The sequence below is a fragment of the Littorina saxatilis genome, linkage group LG15 (assembly GCF_037325665.1).
Source record: "Littorina saxatilis isolate snail1 linkage group LG15, US_GU_Lsax_2.0, whole genome shotgun sequence".
In the NCBI taxonomy this organism is placed as follows: Eukaryota; Metazoa; Mollusca; class Gastropoda; order Littorinimorpha; family Littorinidae; genus Littorina; species Littorina saxatilis.
This window is the reverse complement of record NC_090259.1, coordinates 2,162,614-2,186,088: the sequence shown is the minus strand read 5'-3', so window position 1 is coordinate 2,186,088 and position 23,475 is coordinate 2,162,614. Positions and strand designations below refer to the sequence as shown.

The following is a 23,475-nucleotide window of genomic DNA, read 5'->3' as shown; positions in this document are numbered from 1 at the left end:
ACGCAACCCTCTGTCTATGAACACTAGAGAGAGACAATTCGTCTATTATTTACGCAACCCTCTGTCTATGAACACTAGAGAGAGACAATTCGTCTATTATTTACGCAACCCTCTGTCTATGAACACTAGAGAGAGAGACAATTCGTCTATTATTTACGCAACCCTCTGTCTATGAACACTAGAGAGAGAGACAATTCGTCTATTATTTACGCAACCCTCTGTCTATGAACACTAGAGAGAGACAATTCGTCTATTATTTACGCAACCCTCTGTCTATGAACACTAGAGAGAGAGACAATTCGTCTATTATTTACGCAACCCTCTGTCTATGAACACTAGAGAGAGAGACAATTCGTCTATTATTTACGCAACCCTCTGTCTATGAACACTAGAGAGAGACAATTCGTCTATTATTTACGCAACCCTCTGTCTATGAACACTAGAGAGAGACAATTCGTCTATTATTTACGCAACCCTCTGTCTATGAACACTAGAGAGAGAGACAATTCGTCTATTATTTACGCAACCCTCTGTCTATGAACACTAGAGAGAGACAATTCGTCTATTATTTACGCAACCCTCTGTCTATGAACACTAGAGAGAGACAATTCGTCTATTATTTACGCAACCCTCTGTCTATGAACACTAGAGAGAGACAATTCGTCTATTATTTACGCAACCCTCTGTCTATGAACACTAGAGAGAGAGACAATTCGTCTATTATTTACGCAACCCTCTGTCTATGAACACTAGAGAGAGACAATTCGTCTATTATTTACGCAACCCTCTGTCTATGAACACTAGAGAGAGACAATTCGTCTATTATTTACGCAACCCTCTGTCTATGAACACTAGAGAGAGACAATTCGTCTATTATTTACGCAACCCTCTGTCTATGAACACTAGAGAGAGAGACAATTCGTCTATTATTTACGCAACCCTCTGTCTATGAACACTAGAGAGAGAGACAATTCGTCTATTATTTACGCAACCCTCTGTCTATGAACACTAGAGAGAGACAATTCGTCTATTATTTACGCAACCCTCTGTCTATGAACACTAGAGAGAGAGACAATTCGTCTATTATTTACGCAACCCTCTGTCTATGAACACTAGAGAGAGACAATTCGTCTATTATTTACGCAACCCTCTGTCTATGAACACTAGAGAGAGACAATTCGTCTATTATTTACGCAACCCTCTGTCTATGAACACTAGAGAGAGAGACAATTCGTCTATTATTTACGCAACCCTCTGTCTATGAACACTAGAGAGAGACAATTCGTCTATTATTTACGCAACCCTCTGTCTATGAACACTAGAGAGAGACAATTCGTCTATTATTTACGCAACCCTCTGTCTATGAACACTAGAGAGAGACAATTCGTCTATTATTTACGCAACCCTCTGTCTATGAACACTAGAGAGAGAGACAATTCGTCTATTATTTACGCAACCCTCTGTCTATGAACACTAGAGAGAGACAATTCGTCTATTATTTACGCAACCCTCTGTCTATGAACACTAGAGAGAGACAATTCGTCTATTATTTACGCAACCCTCTGTCTATGAACACTAGAGAGAGAGACAATTCGTCTATTATTTACGCAACCCTCTGTCTATGAACACTAGAGAGAGAGACAATTCGTCTATTATTTACGCAACCCTCTGTCTATGAACACTAGAGAGAGACAATTCGTCTATTATTTACGCAACCCTCTGTCTATGAACACTAGAGAGAGAGACAATTCGTCTATTATTTACGCAACCCTCTGTCTATGAACACTAGAGAGAGACAATTCGTCTATTATTTACGCAACCCTCTGTCTATGAACACTAGAGAGAGAGACAATTCGTCTATTATTTACGCAACCCTCTGTCTATGAACACTAGAGAGAGACAATTCGTCTATTATTTACGCAACCCTCTGTCTATGAACACTAGAGAGAGACAATTCGTCTATTATTTACGCAACCCTCTGTCTATGAACACTAGAGAGAGACAATTCGTCTATTATTTACGCAACCCTCTGTCTATGAACACTAGAGAGAGACAATTCGTCTATTATTTACGCAACCCTCTGTCTATGAACACTAGAGAGAGACAATTCGTCTATTATTTACGCAACCCTCTGTCTATGAACACTAGAGAGAGAGACAATTCGTCTATTATTTACGCAACCCTCTGTCTATGAACACTAGAGAGAGAGAAAATGCCAACTCAAAATAGTTATTACAAGGGGGTTGGTTGGTTTTTGGGTTTTAATGTCCCTTCAGCAGATTATTACAAGGGGGTAGTGGCATTAGGTCCACATGTCTTACACCTAACCTTTACTAATCTACAGAAGACATGCAACAAAGAGAGAGAGAGAGAGAGAGAGAGAGAGAGAGAGAGAGAGAGAGAGAGAGAGAGAGAGAGAGAGAGAGAGAGACAAAGAGAGAGAGAGAGAGAGAGAGAGAGAGAGAGAGAGAGAGAGAGAGAGAGAGAGACAGAGAGAGACAGAGAGAGACAGAGAGAGACAGAGAGAGCAAAAGAGAGAGAGAGACAGACAGACAGAAAAAGACAGAGAGACAGAGATTTTGCTCAGAACTTCAAAGTCTACTTACAATTTCCTTGTACACGTCCCAGTCGTCATCATTCTGCCCGAAGTTATCATCCTTCTTTTTGCTCTCTGCAAAGAAGGTAAGAATAAATTTTAAAGAGAACTATCGATCTGAAGAAAACATACAAGCAAACAAACAGGGGACAAATAACACAAAATCCACTACCACCACCAACAAACAAACAGGGGACAAATAACACAAAATCCACTACCACCACCAACAAACAAACAGGGGACAAATAACACAAAATCCACTACCACCAACAACAAAACTACAAAACAAAGCAACAAGACAGTGCTCCTCAAAAGTTCAAAACCAATCTTATACGGAATCCAAATGCAAGAAAGCCAGTACCAGGTTATTGGAACATTCAATTCTAGACAGAACAAATCATGTGCGAGTACCTTGGCTAAATATGGTCTTTGGAGTTGATGGACAAACTACCAGGTTATAGGAACATTCAATTCTAGACAGAACAAATCATGTGCGAGTACCTTGGCTAAATATGGTCTTTGGAGTTGATGGACAAACAAAAGATAATGAAATAATAAACAGAAAAAGAACTTTGCTCAGTTAAACATTGTTTCTTCCCTCTCAAGATTGCTAAGGAATGCAACAGTTTACAGTCTCTGCGACAGAGTAACCCCCCTTTTAAGACCTTAACAAAATCTGACAGGTCTTAAATCTGACAGGTCTTAAATCTGACAGGTCTTGATTCTGACAGGTCTTAAAAAGAAGGAAGTCTTAAAATGGAGTAAGCGGGCAGAGAAACACAAAGAATTTGGCAACATTCTAATAACCTAGCTTTCTTGCATTTTGATTCTGTAAAACTCTCTCTCTCTCTCTCTCTCTCTCTCTGTCTCTCTGTCTCTGTCTCTCTCTCTCTCTCTCTCTCTCTCTCTCTCTGTGTCTCTCTCTCTCTCTCTCTCTGTCTCTCTCTCTCTCTCTGTCTCTCTCTCTGTCTCTCTCTCTCTCTCTCTTTGTTGTATGTATTCGGTATCTTAAATGGGGGATTGGACTGTATCTTCAGCCACCACCACTAAAAACAACCACCACTAAAAACAACCACCACTAAAAACAACCACCACTAAAAACAAACAAACTACACCAAGACAAAGTTGAACTTACGGGCAGCAAGCTGTGAAATGATGCGCATGCGTTGCTGCGATGCCAGAGTGCCACGCTTGGCCATGTTGGCCTTCTTCTGGCGCCGCGTGTTGCGCGCTTCAACGATCTTGAGGCGTTTCTGTCGCACCTCTGTCAGCCAGCCCTGAAAGTCACAGCGCCTCCGATCCTCCAGTCGCTTCTCTTCCACAATTTCCTGTCAGAAAGAACATAATCAAGACCTCCCTTTCAAAAAAACGAAAAAAACGTCCGGGGATATCATTCCCAGGAACTCTCATGTAAAATTTCATAAAGATCGGTCCAGTAGTTTGGTCTGAATCGCTCTACACACACACACGCACAGACACACACAGACACAGACACAGACACACACACACACACACACACACACACCACGACCCTTGTCTCGATTCCCCCCTCTATGTTAAAACATGTCACGTTTCAATATATCACTCAAGGTGATTATGAACCGGTTAATTACTACTAATTAACTAACCACACCACGATCCACTCTCGCAGGCATACAATTAAATAGAGTCAACAAAAGTATAAGTTTCAGACGCCTGTTTATGTATAAACTCTCCACCTCCCTCGAGCCTTCACTCAAAATATGTTCCTTTTACGTTCTCAACACGTAAAAAACCAGTGTTCACTGACAAAATGCCAGTACTATGTAGAAAATTATAGTAACACGCTGAACCCGTGTAAATACAGTCGAAATGAGAATGTTCTGTTCGAAAAGCTCTAGTTCGTGCAGGTGTCACACACCCCACGTTGTCACTACTCCAATGAAATCATAGATACGAAAAGACAACGGTGGTCAACGGGGTGCGTACGACATGGTGCACTTAGCTTTCTCTCTGCTGCTGCTGCTTAGCCGGTATGCTGGTTAGTCGGTTCGCTGGTTAGCCGGTCCGCTGGTTAGCCGGTTCGCTGGTTAGCCGGTCCGCTGGTTAGCCGGTCTCCTGGTTAGCCGGTCTCCTGGTTAGCGTAGCCTCAACAGTTCCCGCCAGAGTCAGCCGTGCCGATGTTACGGGAACGTAACGAACGAACGAAACGAACGAACGAAGGAAGGCTGCAAACAGAAAGCATCGGTGCACTAAACATGTCAGCTACCCCTCACCCACCACCTTAAAACATGTCATCTTTAAATATCTCATCGAGCACGTGGGCCTGCACAAAACTGACTTTTTACAACAACAAAACAGCCATTTTCCGTCCTTCTCTCCCTATCTGCAAAAACCATATACAGATTAGTATTTTAGCGTCACAGAGAGTAAATTATGCGCTAACCTGGAAAGAACAACAGAGAGTATTTCATTCCACAACACAGACTCATCAACAGCGTTAAATAATGATTTATTACCTCAAAAGCCTATGATTGTACTCTCAATGGAAGCAAAGTCCGCTTCCTCCCTGGAACAGCCTCTGTTCGTCAACAGTGACCAAAAACGTCCAGAACCCCTTGTCGAATCCTTATGCGAAAGCCATCGCCGACGAAGGAAAGTTGACGACTTGTCCTCAGCAAAATACGTGGCAGTGGAAGTTCCCCTAGAGTGCCGAATATAACATTCGGTGAAAAACCATCATACTCTAGAAACTGTGTATAAGATCCTTCCCCTTCTGCCGCTGGGTGTCAAGTGTGTCGTCCTTGAGTCTCTGACAGACCACCTAGCCAAATACACGTGACTGACCTTGTCACCAAACCAGTCCAGCTATACACAGTTTTGCCTCCCCAAGCAGGAAAAAGACACGAGAAACTCAATCCCTGAAAATCCCGTGCGCGCTGTCAGCGAAAAAAACCGTCAGCCCTATGACAGCAGAAACCTGCACTGTGAAGCTCGTGCGTTTCAAAACATCCGTGCTCGGGAGCACTGTCAGCAAAAACTCTGCTGTGTCCAATATCACGCACAGGCGCTTTCTATCATACATTGACCCAGAACAGGCACTCCACTGAGTGACGCTTTCTTGGTCTCTGTCACCCGATCGTGACACACCTCCCCTCTTCAAGACGAAACCTCGGTTTCGCTCACAGTCATGTTCTCCTCTACAGCCCGAGAGAGAAAGTCAGCTCCAACATTGTTGGCGCCCGGAATGACGCGTACCGTGAATTGGTACGGTTGGAGAATCAACGCCCAGCGCATAAGTCTGGCGTTTGCCAACCTTGCAACCTGAAGATATTGCAGAGGTTGATGGTCCGTCTCCAGACAGAAAGGTCGTCCGTACAGGTACGCTTCGAACTTCTGGATGCCCCAGACAATGGCGAGACACTCGCGTTCAACCGTTGCATACGCTGCCTCGGCCGAGGTCAGCTTACGGCTGGCGAAGCAAACAGGGTGCAAAAACCCCTCTGTCTCCTGAAGCAACACTGCCCCAAGTCCCTTTCCTGAAGCGTCTGTCCTCAGCACGAAGTCCTTGTTCAGGTCTGGTAGTCGGAGAATAGGCTGACTGGTGAGTCGCCTCTTCAGGGTGTTGAATGCGGAGCTGCATTCCTCAGTCCACACTACAACGGTCGGTTGTAGTTTCTTGGTAAGGTTGGTCAGTGGTAGTGCGATTTCGGCAAAGTGCGGGATGAAGCGTCTGTAGAAGCTGGCTAGGCCCAGGAAAGACCTGACTTCTTTCTTCGTGCGCGGTGGCTCCGCCTCCCGAATCTTCTGGATCTTGTCGTCCTCTGGAACGAGCAATCCCTCGCCGACAACATGACCCAGGAAAGACAATTCCCGAAATCCCAAGTAGCACTTGGACGGTTTAGCTCCCAGATTTCCGTCCTTCAACCTTCCGAACACGTCGCGCAGGGCGTCGAGATGTTCAGTCCATGTCTCTGTCGCGATCAGCACATCGTCAATGAAACTGCTGATGTCCTCGCGCTTCAATGGTTCCAAAAGTTTCCTCATCATGCGAGTGAAGACGGCACCTGCATTCTGTAGACCAAAAGGCATGACTGTCCACTGGAACTGGCCGAATGGAGTGGTAAATGCAGTCTTTGGGCGATCTTCCTCGGCAACTGGAATTTGCCAGTATCCCTTGGTGAGGTCCAGTTTGGAAAAGTACTTGGCCTTGGCCAAGTGACTGAAGAGGTAGTCCACATCAGGCATGGGTTCCGCGTCAAACGCCGTAATCTTGTTCAGCTTCCGGTAGTCAACACAGAACCTGACGCGTCCATCCTTCTTCTTTACAAGCACAATTGGTGAACTGTAGGGAGAGTTCGCTGGCTCGATGACGCCCAACTTCGTCATGTCGGCGATTTCCTTCCTGACCACCTCCTTCTGGGCATGAGGCATGGGATACTGCTTCGTCCTCACTGGCTGTTTCTCCAGCAAGTCGAAGGTAAACTCCTCTAGATGCGTCTGAAGTGGTATGTCTGTAAGGACCCGTGCTGCATCCTTCAGGATCTCTTGCAGGTCCGCCTGCTGGTCGTCCCCAAGATCAGGTGAGATGTGCACGTCCGTGAGATCCTCACTAGCCTCCAGCGGACAAACTGGTACCCGTCCTCCTCCCTGTTCTTCCGTTGTCTCGTCCATCACGACAGCAACTGCTTCTGTCACTTTGTCCTTTTCCCCGTAGGCAGTCCTCTCTATGTAGGCGCGCAGCAGGTTGGCGTGGTACAGGCGTGCTTTCCCGTTCATGACGATCCTGTAGTCGTTTTGGCCCACTTTCGCTGTCACCTCAAAAGGTCCTTGCCACTGCAGTTGTAGCTTGTTGTGTTTGACAGGTAGAAGTAGCAACACCCGTTCTCCAATCTTGAAGCTGCGCGGCCGTGCCTTGCGGTCGAATCCTCGCGCGTAACGCTGTGCTGCTCTTCCCAGGTTCTCTTGAGCCAATTTGCAGGTCTCTTCAATCCTGTTCCTGAGTTCTACGATGTAGGTCGCTGTCGTCTGCACCTCCTCGTCAGCTTCTTCGTCCGTCCAAGCCTGACGCAGGATAGCCATGGGACCGCGTACCTGTCTGCCGTACAACAGCTCGAATGGGGAAAAGCCCAAGCTCTCCTGAGGAACCTCGCGGTATGCAAAAAGCAATGCTGGGATGTACCTGTCCCACGTGCGTGGTTTCTCCTGAGCTAGTTTCCTCAGCATGGTCTTCAAGGTGCCATTGAACCTTTCCACCAGTCCGTTGCACTGAGCATGGTAAGGAGTGGTGAAGTGCTGCTCCAGTGATAGCAGTCGTGCTGCCTCCGCCATCACTCCTCCCGTGAACTGCGTGCCTCTGTCGGTGAGTACCTCTGATGGAATTCCCAGCCGGGACCACATAGTAACCAGAGCCTCAGCTACTCGCGTGGCTTCGATCGATTTCAGAGGGATCGCCTCTGGGTATCGAGTAGCGTAGTCCACCATGGTCAAAATGTATCTGTTTCCGTCCTCAGACGCAGGCAAGATGGGCCCGATGATGTCCACTGCCACCCGACGAAAGGGTTCGTCGATGAGCGGCATCTTCTCTAAGGGGACCTTCCTCACCCTTCCTTTGGCCACCACCTTCTGGCACTTATCGCAGGACGCACAGAAACGTCGGACATCCGTGCAGATGCCTGGCCAGTAAAAGTGGCGCCAGACACGATCCGTGGTCTTCTTGGTGCCAAGATGACCTCCCAGAATCGAGTCGTGTGCCGTTGCCATGACACCCTCGCGAAACTCGCGAGGCACGACAACCTGTTTGAATGTACCTTCTTGGTTGCTGAACTCACGGTAGAGCAACTTCCTGTCCCTGAGGAACTTTGACCTCCCATGCTTCCCGCTCAGCTTCACCTTCCCCGACTTCGCGTGCTCCCGAGGAGTCGCTAGTGTCGGATCAGATGCCTGAGCCTTCGCGAGAAGCGCGGGGGTCACGTTCCCCAGGGCAGCTCGTGCAGCAGGTAGGGGTTTGAGAGGTTTGTCCTCTCGCTCCGCCTGTGCCCGCGTGAGCACTGAAATGACGTCGGGAGACCGGTAAACGGGAACCTCCCTGGTGACGCCGTCCACAAACTGGACCCGGTTTCCAATGAGCAGGTCGCATGGAGGATCGTCCATGACGACAGCCACAATGGTCCCCGTGAACAACGGGGTTACGACCTTGATCACTGCCGTGTTCAAGTCGTAAGCGTGAGATGCCTCGGCCATTCTCACCCTGATGCTGTCTCCTGTGTAGGCCATAGCTGGAACTAGACTCGCCCGAACCACTATCATGTCTGCCCCTGTGTCCCGCAGACCTTCGCCCTTCACCCCGTTAACGTAGACGTTGCAGTGGGGCTGGAAATGTTTCCTGGAGCACGGAACGCAGAGTTGTGGAATGGTGCATGAGCTCGTGACGTCCCTTAACTCCTCACTGCCAACAAAGTGTACGCCCTTCTGGTCAGCCTGTCTCCTGTGGCAGTCCTTCTTCACGTGGCCCCGCTTGTTGCAGTAGTAACACTGGATGTCAGATCTGGAACTCGATCCCTTGTGTCCCTGATCGTCCTTCCCGTCCTTGGGTCCTGAAGAACCTGAATTTCCCGATTTTCCCGGCCGTGAGCCTGAAGATTTGCCAGAGATCGCCTGGGCGTCCTCGTGTACTCTGATCCAGTCGGCTGCCTCCTGAGTAGTCTTTGGCTGGTGTTCCTGCACGAAGGTCACCACCTCAGGTCGCAGGCTGGACATCAGTTGCTCCATGACAATGAGGTCGGCAAGGTCGTTGACGGTCCAGTCCTTTTCGGCCATCTCCACCCAGCGCCGCAGGTAGAGGTTAAGGCGTGCCACAAACTGATGGCTCAGCTCGCCGCTCAGTCTCTTGCTGTTACGCAGACGTCGTCTGTAGGCTTCCGCAGTCAGGTTGAAGCGCTGGAGTAACGCCTTCTTTAGTGCCTGATAGTCTCTCGCCTCGTCGTCCTCCAAAGCGTTGTAGAGCTGCAATGCGCGTCCTTTCAAGCAGGTGCTAAGGCGGCTAGCCCACGTGGCCTCTTCCCACTTCTGGTCCGATGCAATGCGCTCAAACCGGCGTAAAAAATCGTCGAGCTCGTCCTTGTCATCGTCGAACGTCGGCAGTCTCGTACGGTCGGCAACAAACGTCGGCGCGCTAGCCTGAGTAAGCGTCCCCTTCTCGGCCTGTAGCCTAGCTAGTTCTAGCTGATGTTCGCGATCCGCCTGTTTGTCCTGTCTGTCACGTTCGGCCTGTCGTTCCTGTCTCTCAAGCTCGTCTTTCTTATCCTGTCGGTCACGTTCGGCCTGTCGTTCGGCCTGTCGTTCCCTTTCTTGTCTGTCACGTTCATCTTTCTCTTTCTTTTCTTGTCTGTCTCGTTCATCTTTCTCTTTCCGTTCTTGTCTGTCACGTTCGTCTTGTCGTTCCTGTCTCTCACGTTCGTCTTTCTCTTTCTTGTCCTGTCTGTCCCGTTCGGCCTGTCGTTCTTGTCTGTCAAGCTCTTCTTTTCTCGTCTGTCGCTCTATGTCTTCCTTACGTTCTAACTCCTTGCGCTTAAGCAAACTACGCGCTCTAACGCGTGCGTCTCGCTCTGTCTGTTCCTCGCTACCAGGAGTCTCAAAAGTTAATCTCTTCGTAGGAGATCCCCCTGTAGCCATGGTTAGTTTAGCAAAGCTTTATCACAAAAGTAAGTCTAACGCAGCTATAGCTAGAACACGCGGTGATGAAAGCGGTGGATACAAAAATCCAGCAACCGGAAAATGCAGAAGAAAAATCCAAACGGTGTAGAACAAATCGCGTAGCCTACTTTATGGCTGCTTTTTGCGGTGAAACAAAGTGTTTCCCACAGCCGTGGCCTACTTTATCGGCTGCTTTTTGCGGTGAAACAGAGTGTTTCCCACAGCCTTGGTTAGGACAGAAGTCCTCGGACCCTTCCCCCCCAAAATTCCAACAAAGTCAAAATATGGAGAAAAATCCAAGTAAAACAAGACGGTAGAAAATGTAACCTGTTACGGAATGCGAAACAACAATGTAGAGAAAACTGAGTAAAACGAATAACAAATCCGCTAACCCCGCTCAGCTCTCTGCAACGGAAAACTCTGAACGTACAACAACAAAGATTCACAAACAAAGGAAAGGGAGATAATCACAGTTAGCGCATACAATAACTCACAAATTACAATTTACATTTCCTGCAAGATGTGAATCGCTTAAGGTGTGGTATATGATCAAAACTATACAAAAAAGGGTAGCACCAAGCAGAAAATAAGTCGAGCACTGACGAGATTATCTGCTCTTAGTTCTCCTTAATTGGTGGGTCTTTATCAGTTGGAAATTAACTGAGTAAATCCCGGCTTGGCCCCCACGTGTCACGTTTCAATATATCACTCAAGGTGATTATGAACCGGTTAATTACTACTAATTAACTAACCACACCACGATCCACTCTCGCAGGCATACAATTAAATAGAGTCAACAAAAGTATAAGTTTCAGACGCCTGTTTATGTATAAACTCTCCACCTCCCTCGAGCCTTCACTCAAAATATGTTCCTTTTACGTTCTCAACACGTAAAAAACCAGTGTTCACTGACAAAATGCCAGTACTATGTAGAAAATTATAGTAACACGCTGAACCCGTGTAAATACAGTCGAAATGAGAATGTTCTGTTCGAAAAGCTCTAGTTCGTGCAGGTGTCACACACCCCACGTTGTCACTACTCCAATGAAATCATAGATACGAAAAGACAACGGTGGTCAACGGGGTGCGTACGACATGGTGCACTTAGCTTTCTCTCTGCTGCTGCTGCTTAGCCGGTATGCTGGTTAGTCGGTTCGCTGGTTAGCCGGTCCGCTGGTTAGCCGGTTCGCTGGTTAGCCGGTCCGCTGGTTAGCCGGTCTCCTGGTTAGCCGGTCTCCTGGTTAGCGTAGCCTCAACAGTTCCCGCCAGAGTCAGCCGTGCCGATGTTACGGGAACGTAACGAACGAACGAAACGAACGAACGAAGGAAGGCTGCAAACAGAAAGCATCGGTGCACTAAACATGTCAGCTACCCCTCACCCACCACCTTAAAACATGTCATCTTTAAATATCTCATCGAGCACGTGGGCCTGCACAAAACTGACTTTTTACAACAACAAAACAGCCATTTTCCGTCCTTCTCTCCCTATCTGCAAAAACCATATACAGATTAGTATTTTAGCGTCACAGAGAGTAAATTATGCGCTAACCTGGAAAGAACAACAGAGAGTATTTCATTCCACAACACAGACTCATCAACAGCGTTAAATAATGATTTATTACCTCAAAAGCCTATGATTGTACTCTCAATGGAAGCAAAGTCCGCTTCCTCCCTGGAACAGCCTCTGTTCGTCAACAGTGACCAAAAACGTCCAGAACCCCTTGTCGAATCCTTATGCGAAAGCCATCGCCGACGAAGGAAAGTTGACGACTTGTCCTCAGCAAAATACGTGGCAGTGGAAGTTCCCCTAGAGTGCCGAATACAATATTCGGTGAAAAACCATCATACTCTAGAAACTGTGTATTAGATCCTTCCCCTTCTGCCGCTGGGTGTCAAGTGTGTCGTCCTTGAGTCTCTGACAGACCACCTAGCCAAATACACGTGACTGACCTTGTCACCAAACCAGTCCAGCTATACACAGTTTTGCCTCCCCAAGCAGGAAAAAGACACGAGAAACTCAATCCCTGAAAATCCCGTGCGCGCTGTCAGCGAAAAAAACCGTCAGCCCTATGACAGCAGAAACCTGCACTGTGAAGCTCGTGCGTTTCAAAACATCCGTGCTCGGGAGCACTGTCAGCAAAAACTCTGCTGTGTCCAATATCACGCACAGGCGCTTTCTATCATACATTGACCCAGAACAGGCACTCCACTGAGTGACGCTTTCTTGGTCTCTGTCACCCGATCGTGACAAAACATTTAGTCAAGTTTTGACTAAATGTAAAAAGACCGTGGCTCATTGTTACCTTCTGCCTCTTCTCTCTCTGCAGGGCCTGTGCCCTCTCGCGACCCAGCTGTGCACTCTTCAGAATTCGCTGGCGTTTCTTGACCTCCAGCTGGTCAGGGGTCAGCATTTCATCCGGAATGTCCAGCAGTGGAAAGGAACTCTCTTTGGTCTGAAACACACACACACACACACACACACACACACACACACACACACACACACACACACAAAAGATGAAAACGCTGAATGTCTGCCTTTTGAGAGGAATCCGGCTGCATGATTAAATGAACAAAAGTGATATCCTATCCATTTAGCATGAAACATAACACATTTTCTGAAGATACTTTTTCGAAGGGATGAGGGGGTGGCTAGAATTTGAGTAGGCTGTTGGCTGGGGGAGGAGGAGTTGGGCTGGCCAACATTTCCTTATCTCTTTCTCTTTTTGAGGAAAAATATTGTAAAAGCCTGGCAAAAGATGATGATTTCCTCTCTATAACAACTTGATCCACTCATACTTTATCTTCTCATTGCTGGGTGGTTCAGGTCACTTCAAGAGTAGCTCTACCCAGGTGTTATCTTCTCATTGCTGGGTGGTTCAGGTCACTTCAAGAGTAGCTCTACCCAGGTGTTATCTTCTCATTGCTGGGTGGTTCAGGTCACTTCAAGAGTAGCGCTACCCAGGTGTTATCTTCTCATTGCTGGGTGGTTCAGGTCACTTCAAGAGTAGCGCTACCCAGGTGTTATCTTCTCATTGCTGGGTGGTTCAGGTCACTTCAAGAGTAGCGCTACCCAGGTGTTATCTTCTCATTGCTGGGTGGTTCAGGTCACTTCAAGAGTAGCTTTATCTTCTCATTGCTGGGTGGTTCAGGTCACTTCAAGAGTAGCTTTATCTTCTCATTGCTGGGTGGTTCAGGTCACTTCAAGAGTAGCTCTACCCAGGTGTTATCTTCTCATTGCTGGGTGGTTCAGGTCACTTCAAGAGTAGCTCTACCCAGGTGTTATCTTCTCATTGCTGGGTGGTTCAGGTCACTTCAAGAGTAGCTCTACCCAGGTGTTATCTTCTCATTGCTGGGTGGTTCAGGTCACTTCAAGAGTAGCTCTACCCAGGTGTTATCTTCTCATTGCTGGGTGGTTCAGGTCACTTCAAGAGTAGCTCTACCCAGGTGTTATCTTCTCATTGCTGGGTGGTTCAGGTCACTTCAAGAGTAGATCTACCCAGGTGTTATCTTCTCATTGCTGGGTGGTTCAGGTCACTTCAAGAATAGCGCTTCCCAGGTGTTTGCATATTTACAATCAGCCAGCCACCTGCACTACTGGCAGAGTGACCGAGGTCTTTAATGTGCCACAGCAGTGACTTGGGGGTGGAACATAGATACCGTCTCTGAGTCATCACATAACGTTGACCTATCTCCATCCCAGTCTGGATGGATTCTAACCTGTGACCCGAGGACCACAAGTCCAGTGACCCGAGGACCACAAGTCCAGAACTCAATCAACTAAGCTATCAGGCCCCCCAACGGGACGGGACCAACGATAGACAATACAATACAATACAATACAATACAATACAATAAACTTTATTAATCTCTAAAAGAGAAATTGCATTGCTGAGCTTTTGTGTCCGCAACAAAACACACATAAAACATCCAAAAACAAACATTTGTTCTTTGTCATTCATACATTCCCGTGCCCCCACACATCTCCTCAATTCCTACATCAACATTCTATCATAACTATGTACATACATTTATTCTCTTTTAACATCCGGACACTATACATCCATGACCACAAGTCCAGAACTCAATCAACTAAGCTATCAGGCCCCCCAACGGGACGGGACCAACGATAGACATCAAATACATTTAAAACAAATGCTTCTTTGAATGTTTACGGATAAAAACTGTAATCACATGTCAAAATACTGGATGAGCTTTGGGATGCGCTTGTGAAGGGAAGTAGTCTCGGAACTTTTCTCATCGTATTTTTTCCAACTGACCGTCCTGCTCCTATTCTAGACAGTCATGCGTACAAAACACAGCGAACTCGTATGGGTTCCCCGGTCTGCCTACGCTTCATGACGGACACTATACGCTTCATGACGGACACTACACGCTTCATGACGGACACTATACGCTTCATGACGGACACTATACGCTTCATGACGGACACTACAGAGCGAACTCGTATGGGTTCCCCGGTCTGCCTACGCTTCATGACGGACACTATACGCTTCATAACGGACACTACACGCTTCATGACGGACACTATACGCTTCATGACGGACACTATACGCTTCATGACGGACACTATACGCTTCATGACGGACACTATACGCTTCATGACGGACACTATACGCTTCATGACGGACACTATACGCTTCATGACGGACACTACACGCTTCATGACGGACACTACACGCTTCATGACGGACACTATACGCTTCATGACGGACACTACACGCTTCATGACGGACACTATACGCTTCATGACGGACACTACACGCTTCATGACGGACACTATACGCTTCATGACGGACACTATACGCTTCATGACGGACACTACACGCTTCATGACGGACACTATACGCTTCATGACGGACACTACACGCTTCATGACGGACACTACACGCTTCATGACGGACACTATACGCTTCATGACGGACACTATACGCTTCATGACGGACACTATACGCTTCATGACGGACACTACACGCTTCATGACGGACACTACACGCTTCATGACGGACACTACACGCTTCATGACGGACACTACACGCTTCATGACGGACACTACACAGCGAATGACGGACACTACACGCTTCATGACGGACACTACAGAGCGAATGACGGACACTACACGCTTCATGACGGACACTACACAGCGAATGACGGACACTACACGCTTCATGACGGACACTACACGCTTCATGACGGACACTACACGCTTCATGACGGACACTATACGCTTCATGACGGACACTACACGCTTCATGACGGACACTACACAGCGAATGACGGACACTACACGCTTCATGACGGACACTACACGCTTCATGACGGACACTACACGCTTCATGACGGACACTACACGCTTCATGACGGACACTACACAGCGAATGAGTAAGGAGAAGAAGACGCCCCTACAACACAAACTTTGTGCTGTGTTAACTGACCTCAGGTTCCAGGGGTGGAAGTTCCATGCCCAGAATCTTGGCACGCGCTCTCTGCACGGTGAGTGTCATCTTGTCCACAGCTGTCTGGAGTTCCTCCATGTTCTTGAAGCCAGCGTTATGCATGGCCCTCTGTGGCAAAAACACACATGATGGATCGTTATATTGAAAACACACATAATGGATTTTTTCCTCTGAATATGCTTTTTATCCTCCGAAATATCATTTCTAAACCTCTAAATTTAGAAGTTACCCCCCGCGGGTTAGGGGGAAGAATTTACCCGATGCTCCCCAGCATGTCGTAAGAGGCGACTAACGGATTCTGTTTCTCTTTTTACCCTTGTTAAGTGTTTCTTGTATAGAATATAGTCAATTTTTGTAAAGATTTTAGTCAAGCAGTATGTAAGAAATGTTTTGTCCTTTGTACTGGAAACTTGCATTCTCCCAGTAAGGTAATACATTGTACTACGTTGCAAGCCCATGGAGCAAATTTTTGATTAGTGCTTTTGTGAACAAGAAACAATTAACAAGTGGCTCTATCCCATCTCCCCCCTTTCCCCGTCGCGATATAACCTTGAACGGTTGAAAACGACGTTAAACACCAAATAAAGAAAAGAAAATTAGCGGATCCGAGGACCATTCCCATGCCTGTTAAAAATGAACACTCACAGCAAGAGCTTCGTCGTCATCCTCCATCATCAGATCCTGAACTGTCATCAGGCGCTGAAGCTCTTCTTCGTCTTCACCCAGCTGAAAAACAAAGGAAAATGACGGGACTTAGCGAAGTACAGTGGAAATCATAATCAACCAAACTCTGACGGGACTTAGCCAAGTACAGTGGAAATCATAATCAACCGAACTCTGATGGGACTTAGCCAAGTACAGTGGAAATCATAATCAACCAAACTCTGACGGGACTTAGCCAAGTACAGTGGAAATCATAATCAACCAAACTCTGACGGGACTTAGCCAAGTACAGTGGAAATCATAATCAACCAAACTCTGACGGGACTTAGCCAAGTACAGTGGAAATCATAATCAACCAAACTCTGACGGGACTTAGCCAAGTACAGTGGAAACCCCCTTTTAAGATCACCCATTTTAAGACTCCCTCCCTGTTCACAGCCCTTGTAAATTTACCCCCATTTTAAGACTCCCTCCCTGTTCACAGCCCTTGTAAATTTACCCCCATTTTAAGACTCCCTCCCTGTTCACAGCCCTTGTAAATTTACCCCCATTTTAAGACTCCCTCCCTGTTCACAGCCCTTGTAAATTTACCCCCATTTTAAGACTCCCTCCCTGTTCACAGCCCTTGTAAATTTACCCCCATTTTAAGACTCCCTCCCTGTTCACAGCCCTTGTAAATTTACCCCCATTTTAAGACTCCCTCCCTGTTCACAGCCCTTGTAAATTTACCCCCATTTTAAGACTCCCTCCCTGTTCACAGCCCTTGTAAATTTACCCCCATTTTAAGACTCCCTCCCTGTTCACAGCCCTTGTAAATTTACCCCCATTTTAAGACTCCCTCCCTGTTCACAGCCCTTGTAAATTTACCCCCATTTTAAGACTCCCTCCTTGTTCACAGCCCTTGTAAATTTACCCCCATTTTAAGACTCCCTCCCTGTTCACAGCCCTTGTAAATTTACCCCCATTTTAAGACTCACTCCCTGTTCACAGCCCTTGTAAATTTACCCCCATTTTAAGACTCCCTCCCTGTTCACAGCCCTTGTAAATTTACCCCCATTTTAAGACTCACTCCCTGTTCACAGCCCTTGTAAATTTACCCCCATTTTAAGACTCACTCCCTGTTCACAGCCCTTGTAAATTTACCCCCATTTTAAGACTCACTCCCTGTTCACAGCCCTTGTAAATTTACCCCCATTTTAAGACTCACTCCCTGTTCACAGCCCTTGTAAATTTACCCCCATTTTAAGACTCACTCCCTGTTCACAGCCCTTCTAAATTTACCCCCATTTTAAGACTCCCTCCCTGTTCACAGCCCTTGTAAATTTACCCCCATTTTAAGACTCCCTCCCTGTTCACAGCCCTTGTAAATTTACCCCCATTTTAAGACTCCCTCCCTGTTCACAGCCCTTGTAAATTTACCCCCATTTTAAGACTCCCTCCCTGTTCACAGCCCTTGTAAATTTACCCCCATTTTAAGACTCCCTCCCTGTTCACAGCCCTTGTAAATTTACCCCCATTTTAAGACTCCCTCCCTGTTCACAGCCCTTGTAAATTTACCCCCATTTTAAGACTCACTCCCTGTTCACAGCCCTTGTAAATTTACCCCCATTTTAAGACTCCCTCCCTGTTCACAGCCCTTGTAAATTTACCCCCATTTTAAGACTCACTCCCTGTTCACAGCCCTTCTAAATTTACCCCCATTTTAAGACTCCCTCCCTGTTCACAGCCCTTGTAAATTTACCCCCATTTTAAGACTCACTCCCTGTTCACAGCCCTTGTAAATTTACCCCCATTTTAAGACTCACTCCCTGTTCACAGCCCTTGTAAATTTACCCCCATTTTAAGACTCACTCCCTGTTCACAGCCCTTGTAAATTTACCCCCATTTTAAGACTCACTCCCTGTTCACAGCCCTTGTAAATTTACCCCCATTTTAAGACTCCCTCCCTGTTCACAGCCCTGGTAAATTTACCCCCATTTTAAGACTCACTCCTTTTTAAGACCTGATTTCCACAGATTTGTTGAGGTCTTAAAAGGGGGGTTCCACTGTACCCAGCAGGCCGAAGGGGTCTGCGGGCATCTAGCCACTGTACCCACCAGGCCGAAGGGGTCTGCCGGCATCTAGCCAAGAAACTTGTTTTTCCAAAGAAGCTAAAGAGCTTGGAATTTGTCCCAGTATTATGTTATCAAAGCGTGCGTGTGGTTCTGTGTGTGTGCATTTTGTTTGTTTGCTTGCTTAACGCCCAGCCGACCACGAAGGGCCATATCAGGGCGGTGCTGCTTTTGACATATAACGTGCGCCACACACAAGACAGAAGTCGCAGCACAGGCTTCATGTCTCACCCAGTCACATTATTCTGACACAGGACCAACCAGTCCTAGCACTAACCCCATAATGCCAGACGCCAGGCGGAGCAGCCACTAGATTGCCAATTTTAAAGTCTTAGGTATGACCCGGCCGGGGTTCAAACCCACGACCTCCCGATCACGGGGCGGACGCCTTACCACTGGGCCAACCGTGCCGGTTTTTGTGTGTGTGCATGCGAATATCAGAGAGAAGACATCTTTCTTTCTTTCTTTATTTGGTGTTTAACGTCGTTTTCAACCACGAAGGTTATATCGCGACGGAGAGAGAAGACCAAAGACAGACATAAACAGGTGACTGTGCAAAGGGTGGTGCAGTTGTTATTAATGTCCATGTGTCCTTTGACTCACTGAAAGGAATTGACGAAAAATAAGTGTCGGGTTTGAATGGGTTGTGAAAGAGTGAATACCTTGGCTTGTATGGGGACAAACATGGGAGGGGACAACCATGGGAGGGGACAACCATGGGAGGGGGCAATCACTAAGTAAGGGGACAACCACGGGAGGGGACAACCATGGGAGGGGGCAATCACTAAGTAAGGGGACAACCACGGGAGGGGACAACCATGGGAGGGGACAACCATGGGAGGGGACAACCATGGGAGGGGACAACCATGGGAGGGGACAACCATGGGAGGGGACAACCATGGGCGGGGACAACCATGGGAGGGGACAACCACGGGAGGGGACAACCACGGGAGGGGACAACCACGGGAGGGGACAACCACGGGAGGGGACAACCACGGGAGGGGACAACCACGGGAGGGGACAACCACGGGAGGGGACAACCACGGGAGGGGACAACCATGGGAGGGGACAACCACGGGAGGGGACAACCATGGGAGGGGACAACCATGGGAGGGGACAACCATGGGAGGGGACAACCACGGGAGGGGACAACCATGGGAGGGGACAACCATGGGAGGGGACAACCACGGGAGGGGACAACCACGGGAGGGGACAACCAGGGGAGGGGACAACCATGGGAGGGGACAACCATGGGAGGGGACAACCCACGGGAGGGGACAACCATGGGAGGGGACAACCATGGGAGGGGACAACCATGGGAGGGGACAACCACGGGAGGGGACAACCACGGGAGGGGACAACCATGGGAGGGGACAACCATGGGAGGGGACAACCACGGGAGGGGACAACCATGGGAGGGGACAACCACGGGAGGGGACAACCACGGGAGGGGACAACCATGGGAGGGGACAACCACGGGAGGGGACAACCACGGGAGGGGACAACCATGGGAGGGGACAACCATGGGAGGGGACAACCACGGGAGGGGACAACCACGGGAGGGGACAACCATGGGAGGGGACAACCATGGGAGGGGACAACCACGGGAGGGGACAACCATGGGAGGGGACAACCATGGGAGGGGACAACCACGGGAGGGGACAACCATGGGAGGGGACAACCACGGGAGGGGACAACCATGGGAGGGGGCAACCATGGGAGGGGACAACCATGGGAGGGGACAACCATGGGAGGGGACAACCATGGGACTACCATGGGAGGGGACAAACATGGGAGGGGGGAATCACTAAGTAAGGGGACAACCACGGGAGGGGACAACCACGGGAGGGGACAACCACGGGAGGGGACAACCATGGGAGGGGGCAATCACTAAGTAAGGGGACAACCATGGGAGGGGACAACCATGGGAGGGGACAACCATGGGAGGGGACAACCATGGGAGGGGACAACCATGGGAGGGGACAAACATGGGAGGGGACAACCATGGGAGGGGACAACCATGGGAGGGGCCAATCACTAAGTAAGGGGACAACCACGGGAGGGGACAACCATGGGAGGGGACAACCACGGGAGGGGACAACCATGGGAGGGGGCAATCACTAAGTAAGGGGACAACCATGGGAGGGGGCAATCACTAAGTAAGGGGACAACCACGGGAGGGGACAACCATGGGAGGGGACAACCACGGGAGGGGACAACCATGGGAGGGGGCAACCACTAAGTAAGGGGACAACCACGGGAGGGGACAACCATGGGAGGGTGTTGCGAAAATGTACGCAAGCTATTCAGGTCCATACAAATACCGAGCACCGTCAGGCACCTATGGTCTATTTAATTAGGTGATGCAGCAAGTGCCTATGTATTGTCGGGAAAACCGAAGTATAATTACGTCAAAGTTTTGCTATCAGTTGACGTCATTTTGTTTGTCGTCAAGGAGTTGTCGTATTTCTTGAAGGAGTTTCCTTCAAAGCTTATTCTTTTACTTTCGATGTGATCGTCAGTTTACTTTGTTCATTAGTATTGGGAACATAAGGAGTTAGATAATAAATGAGGTTATTATTAGGTACGAAATTCTTGATCGCTATTTTCGCGAATAGACAAGAGTTTCCATTGGTCTAGGTTAGCTAACAACGCAAAGATGAGTTTCGGTTAGCGATTAAGGAGTTTGCGCAGAGAGAGAAAAGAATAACGATCGAAAAGAAAAGGCAACGGAAAGTGGAAGAGAAGGAGCGAAAGCATGAGAGGACCACAACAACACCGTTCTATGCCCATGCCTAGAAGCAAAACCCATCGCCAAGGGCGAACGAAGTTGGCAAGAGCTTACACAGAGGAGACACCCTATCTTTCACGGAGCGACCAGAGATCTGGCAGCGAGCGACAGCGGTAGCCGGTAACCGTCAGGGTGATGGAATCTTTTCTCGGTAAATATGTTTTTTAGATCCAAGTTGATTTTCCCAAGGTTACCAAGTTAATTTTTATGAGCACTGTATTGGTCACGGTATCACAAGTGTGATCAAATACCAAGATTTTATGTGATCACTGTAGATCAAACGTAATACATTGTATGAACGTTGAGCAGCATGAGGAACGAATGTGGATAATTAATTGTTTATAAAGTGCTGTAATGAATGATATAGTTGGATCTCCATTTGAATAACAAGATGTGTTTTTATCACACAGGTCTCAGGGGAAACGGTTTGTATGATGATAGAATAATTCCCAGTTCTGAGACTTGTCATTATTTCGACAGATATGTTGGTGTTTCGAGTTACGACTACGAGTTTCCAGTTCGAGATCTGAGGGACGAGTTTTTTTTCACGATCAACCCTCTAACTTCGTGCGATGTTTTCCTGATCATCAATGATGAACTTTATGTAACCGTTCGACGATAACCAGCCTGGACCACACGACGTTCCGACTGTCAACATCATCACTGCGTATTTTCAAGATGAGTGACTTTTAGAATTAGATCCAGGATATATGAACGATACAGAAATGAAGAATAACCCGTCGACCACGGAACAAGCCAGTAAATAAAAGTTGAATCTATAAATTTACAAATACGTCTTGTGTGTTTTGTGCATGAATCTGCAATAGTGGTGTGATAGAATTTTTTTTAGAAACAAAATTCATTCTTGTTCTGATTTATAACGTAAAAGGTGAGGTCTTCGTACCCTCCGAGTACGCAACAGACTAGGATCCGCAACATTTGGGGGTACTCGTCCTAGGGATAGTTCCAAGACACTCTTGTTTTTGGGATTATTTCCAAGGACACGAGCCAAAATTCTAAATTTTTTAGTTGGGTATCACACCATTGTGCAGGTTTGTCACAAAACTCATTCGGAGGTCTGGCTATGGTAATTCATTTTTGTATTTGTACATTTTGCACGACTGCATGTGCATGAATAGGTCAGTTGGATAGGTATGTTGTAACACATAGATTTTTGTTTCACATACGAACTGTCAGTATTTGTGAATGCAGTAGGTGATACCAGTAGAAGTGTATGAGTGAAAGAATTGTGATTGGTTTCCTTGGGAAAATTATCTTGGACGCGAGGTAGGTTTTCTTGAGATAGCCAATTTACGAATTCCAAAAGAAAAGGGAAACATTGTAAACCGAACTGAAACATCAACATATATTCTTTTGTGCGAAGGCACTATTCCATTTTAGTCAAGCAATACTTGAATGTAAACGCACGCTTGGACTAAAATCGTCCATGACTTTGTATTTCTTGGTGGCATAAGAAATATAGTTGTCATAGATTAAAGTAAAGTAATTCAACTCAGGGAAGCTGAGTTTTGAATGAAGATTTACCGGAACTATTGTAAGAAGTGCAGTAGGGTCTGATGAGAGTTTTGATGATAGGTAGAGAATTAGCATGGTATTGCTGAACCTATAAAACTCGAGTTTACCTAGTAAAGCTTAACTGGATGGATAGACATATAAAAGCATTATGGTTGTTTTTGTCTAGGTTCTGAAAGTCAGAATTGTAAAATCCAGTTAGCCGATTTCCAATTTCGAAAGTCGATATTGGTTTAGTATAGTTGGGTCAATGTGACACTATACTGGGACTAGGTAAGGAAAATAATCTTGTTGTGATAGATTATTTTAGTGAAGCTGGTGTGTTTCCTGAGTCAGTAGTGACTAGGTTTTGTGCTATTGAATTAGTGTCAAGGTCACTCGGAAGCCAGATCACGTTGTGGTGATTGTGTTATCAGTTGTTATAACCCTTCACAAGGAAGTTTGATATAGCAGTTAACTCGGGAGTCGAGTAGGTCTAGGTTAAAGACATAACTACTATAGTCAGTCGGTGTTCTAATCTGGTAGTGATTAGAGGTGTGCTCTTATATTCCTTACTTTTGTATACCAGGGTTACGTGTAGACAAATTAGGATTGAGGAACTGAGTCTTTAGTGTATTTTGGCAAAATAAC

General features: G+C 47.2%; 1 protein-coding gene and 1 long non-coding RNA gene across 2 annotated transcripts in view; one reads left to right on the top strand and one right to left on the bottom strand.

The window, feature by feature from the left end:
* The window catches only part of LOC138948183 (actin-related protein 5-like), a 65,136-nt gene that overhangs the window by 15,415 nt on the left and 26,246 nt on the right, over positions 1-23,475 (bottom strand). Inside the window, exons 10-14 of the mRNA XM_070319683.1 lie at positions 16,393-16,473; positions 15,727-15,855; positions 12,574-12,723; positions 3,732-3,924; positions 2,607-2,671 (exon numbers count right to left, since the gene is read on the bottom strand). Coding sequence (XP_070175784.1) covers positions 2,607-2,671; positions 3,732-3,924; positions 12,574-12,723; positions 15,727-15,855; positions 16,393-16,473 — 618 coding nt within the window. The remainder of the gene's footprint in view (positions 1-2,606; positions 2,672-3,731; positions 3,925-12,573; positions 12,724-15,726; positions 15,856-16,392; positions 16,474-23,475) is intronic.
* LOC138948179 (uncharacterized) lies at positions 21,396-22,159 on the top strand. The gene is made up of 2 exons (XR_011449919.1): positions 21,396-21,463; positions 21,793-22,159. It is a non-coding gene; the product is annotated as an uncharacterized lncRNA (long non-coding RNA).